This window comes from Nelumbo nucifera, chromosome 1, assembly GCF_055504915.1.
Source record: "Nelumbo nucifera cultivar China Antique chromosome 1, China Antique-T2T, whole genome shotgun sequence".
Taxonomy (NCBI): domain Eukaryota; kingdom Viridiplantae; phylum Streptophyta; class Magnoliopsida; order Proteales; family Nelumbonaceae; genus Nelumbo; species Nelumbo nucifera.
The window spans coordinates 165,344,856-165,347,947 of record NC_142649.1 but is presented as its reverse complement, the minus strand read 5'-3'; the positions used below and the strand labels follow the sequence as shown (position 1 = coordinate 165,347,947).

The 3,092-nt window shown below is 38.3% G+C and overlaps 1 protein-coding gene across 1 annotated transcript; it reads left to right on the top strand.

Annotated features, from left to right (window-relative positions):
• The first annotated feature begins 312 nt into the window (after positions 1–312).
• PNSB5 (NAD(P)H dehydrogenase 18) lies at positions 313–2,886 on the top strand. Its single transcript, XM_010248024.3, has 5 exons — positions 313–649; positions 733–793; positions 2,191–2,253; positions 2,366–2,424; positions 2,540–2,886. Exons 1-5 carry the CDS (start codon positions 413–415, stop codon positions 2,768–2,770), a joined length of 651 nt encoding a protein of 216 aa, XP_010246326.1. The 5' UTR covers positions 313–412; the 3' UTR covers positions 2,771–2,886.
• The last annotated feature ends 206 nt before the right edge of the window (positions 2,887–3,092 follow it).

Here is a 3,092-nt window from a genome sequence, read left to right as displayed (position 1 = left end):
AATTGAAAAAAACTATTATCCGAATTGACAATTTGACCGTATGGGTTAGCGATTTACTGACCAAACCAATAGTTTTTTATCAAAAAGCGGTGATTGCCCGATTTGAAAAACAGTGCATCTTATACATGGCACGTCCCATTCTCAAGGTGAAATGTGCGGTGCCAGGTTGTTGGAATGTGTTTTGTTGATAGGAGATCCAATCATTAGGGATGCATTGTTGGGATGTAAGGTTTGGAGCGCTTTGTAAGGATCCCATGCGAATTCCAAGTGGATAAGGGGCAAAACGGCTCGTTTTCGTTCGTTCAAATTGAAACAAAAATGAGGATAACCCAAAAAAAGGAAGGGTAAAAAAAATGAATTAAGGCGGGTAAAAGGCGAAGCTCAAGCTGCTCAACGAAACAGAGAGCAAGAGATGGCGGTCTCATCCACTCCTGTTGTTCTATCTGCCAGTTCGGTCCCAAATATCATCTCTAAACCCCCTGAAGTTAGGATTAGGATTTCGTCCAAGATAAGTCCAAGTTCTCAGATCCTCAATTTCAGTCGAAGGCTTAACAGCTCCACCAGACTAAATGCTGCCGGGTTGTCTGAGATAGAGCCAGATCTCATCGAAGATAAGCATGATCGTTGGGCGACCAATGGCATCAGCCCTGTAAGTATATTGGTTCTTGAGCAACCGTCTAGTTTTTCTTTTAGTTTGTTTGATCTTAAATTACTTTATATTCTGAATTTCAGGAAGATTTTATCTATGGAAAGTATGATGGGCACCACACTTACCATGAAGGACATGAAAAAGGTATTGAAATTTTATTTTTAGTGTCTAGGGCGTTCATTTTTATTCTTTTATCTGTTTTTGTTTTATTTGATCAGGTTGTGTTCTGCTGATTTAATTCAATGTAATAATGTATGTAAAGTAGGAGTTCCTGTCATTTGCTTGTCTCATTGTTTCCCCCCTCTGAAACAGCTGTCATGTTGGCTCTGCTCTTAAAAATGGTGGAATATTGTTATGCTTACCAAAGCTTGACAAACTCAACCTAGTGTCCTATTTGAACTTCTTGCACTCTTCATCAATCAGTTTTGAATTATGAAGTTCCAACTTGGGGGAAAAAACTTAATAGGCCTTAGAGGAATTTTTCCCCACTTCGAGCGTGAGGGAAGCTCCAGAAGGAAGACGAGACAGAGATGGGAGAATTGAATTGTTCTCTTTTCACTCTTACTGTAATGACATATATATATATATATATATAGGAGATGCTTAACTGAATTCGGTTATGCCAGAGAGGCACAATGATCATGTGTAACTAATTAAAATCTGTCAATGAGTGGCTTCTATTCCCTGAACCGTATGGGTCTGGTAATATTCCTTCGGGGTCGTTGCATCCCTTGTGGTAGAGCACAGTTATCAGGCCGTTACTGCTCATGTGAGGGATGGCGGGTATCGGGCGAGCTTCCCCAATCAAAACTCTGAATTTCAATGATCTGGATGAAAAGTGCCAGTGCAAACATTCCTAAATCAACTCTTTTGAAAACCAATTGGCATATTCCAATCTAGGCCATAGGATGACAGTCCAGCTTTTGGGTGAATTGGCACATTGTGATCAAGAAGGAATTTTCCCTAGTGCGAATTGCCTTCAAATTTCCATGCTAGATTTCCAAATAATTAAGTTCCACAAGTAAACAAATTTTCCATTGAATTCTATGTCACTACATCATCCCATACCTTATTCCTTGTGCAATACTCCCATGCTGATATCGTAATGAAAGTTGCGTTCAATTTTTTTATATCTCCGTTACTTTCTGTAACTGTTGTTGTTTGTCTAAATCTGATGTCTCAGTACCTTTATTTGGCTTTCTCGTTAAAAGACATCAAGATGCATGTACAAGTAGTAAACCATTATGTATGAAGGGGACTGGAGATGTCACTGCATTCACCCTTTGATATGACCCTTGAAAAGGAATTGGATCATCTGATCAATTGATGCTTAAATCATTTTTTAGATGGCCTGTAAATAAACAAAAAGGAGGTTCGTTTACTTGCTTCTAACTTAATGCTGTATCATTTATTGATGAACATGTTCATGCTAAGGTATCAAAGCTCCAGTATTTTTGCCAATGGCAGAAGTCCTCTTTTCCACAAAATTATTCATTTTTTTTGGAATTCCCTTAATTTTTGACATAAGTTTTACATTGTAGGAACATTTTGGGGAGCAGTTGCAGAAGAGTATGCCGCAATGGAACCCCCTACCGGTTTCCAGGGTACTTAGTTATTTACTATTGCTGATCACTTTTATTACTCAGGAATCAGGAAACAAGAAAACTGGCAGTGGTGATGTCTTTTCTCTCTCTCTTTTTTTTTTTTTCTTGGCAGGGATTATATCATGGCTTTTCCTTCCAGCAATTATTGCAGGGTTGGTTTACCATGTTCCGGTATTGTCATAAGAACCTTTAACTTCTCTCTAGAACTGCATTTGAAAAATGGCTGAAGCCCTCTTCATGAATTAACCATTTCTCTCATCAAAGAACCTTCTGATCTGCCTTTCAGGGGGAGTACTTGTACATAGGGGCTGGAGTTTTTGTAGTGATATTTTGCATGATTGAGATGGGGAAACCCGATAAACCTCACAATTTTGAACCCCAAATCTACAATATGGAGAGAGGAGCTCGTGACAAGTTGATTTCTGATTACAACACAATGGACATATGGGACTTTAATGAGAAGTATGGGGACCTTTGGGATTTCACTGTGAAGAAGGATGACATAACAAAGAGATAATCATTTCCTCCTCGAAAGGGAACATTACTGTAATTGCATTAGAGGGTATCAGAATGTAAATCTTTATACACACTTGTTCATTGATATCTAAATCTGTATATGTCCTTTTAGCTTTCTATTTGCCTCTATTTTAATTCATGGATTCATGGGAAAGTGGTGAAAATTCTGAAAGGATAAAGAAGAAGAAAACATATTAACAAGAAGAAAGAAACTATAGCTGCAGAAGTTCAGACTTTCTTTCTTGATTTTACCTTTGAGTGATCTGCAATCTGCATGCAGGTGTAGTCTCCCATAGCATCTTTTGATCTGGGTAACTGATTGG

Bases quoted from the DNA above. Each gene is read 5' to 3' on its own strand.
- PNSB5 (XM_010248024.3), top strand. From the start codon at position 413: ATGGCGGTCTCATCCACTCCTGTTGTTCTATCTGCCAGTTCGGTCCCA. The intron at 794-2,190 runs GTATTGAAATTT...TTTACATTGTAG, and splicing joins CCATGAAGGACATGAAAAAG to GAACATTTTGGGGAGCAGTT. The intron at 2,254-2,365 runs GTACTTAGTTAT...TTTTCTTGGCAG, and splicing joins ACCCCCTACCGGTTTCCAGG to GGATTATATCATGGCTTTTC.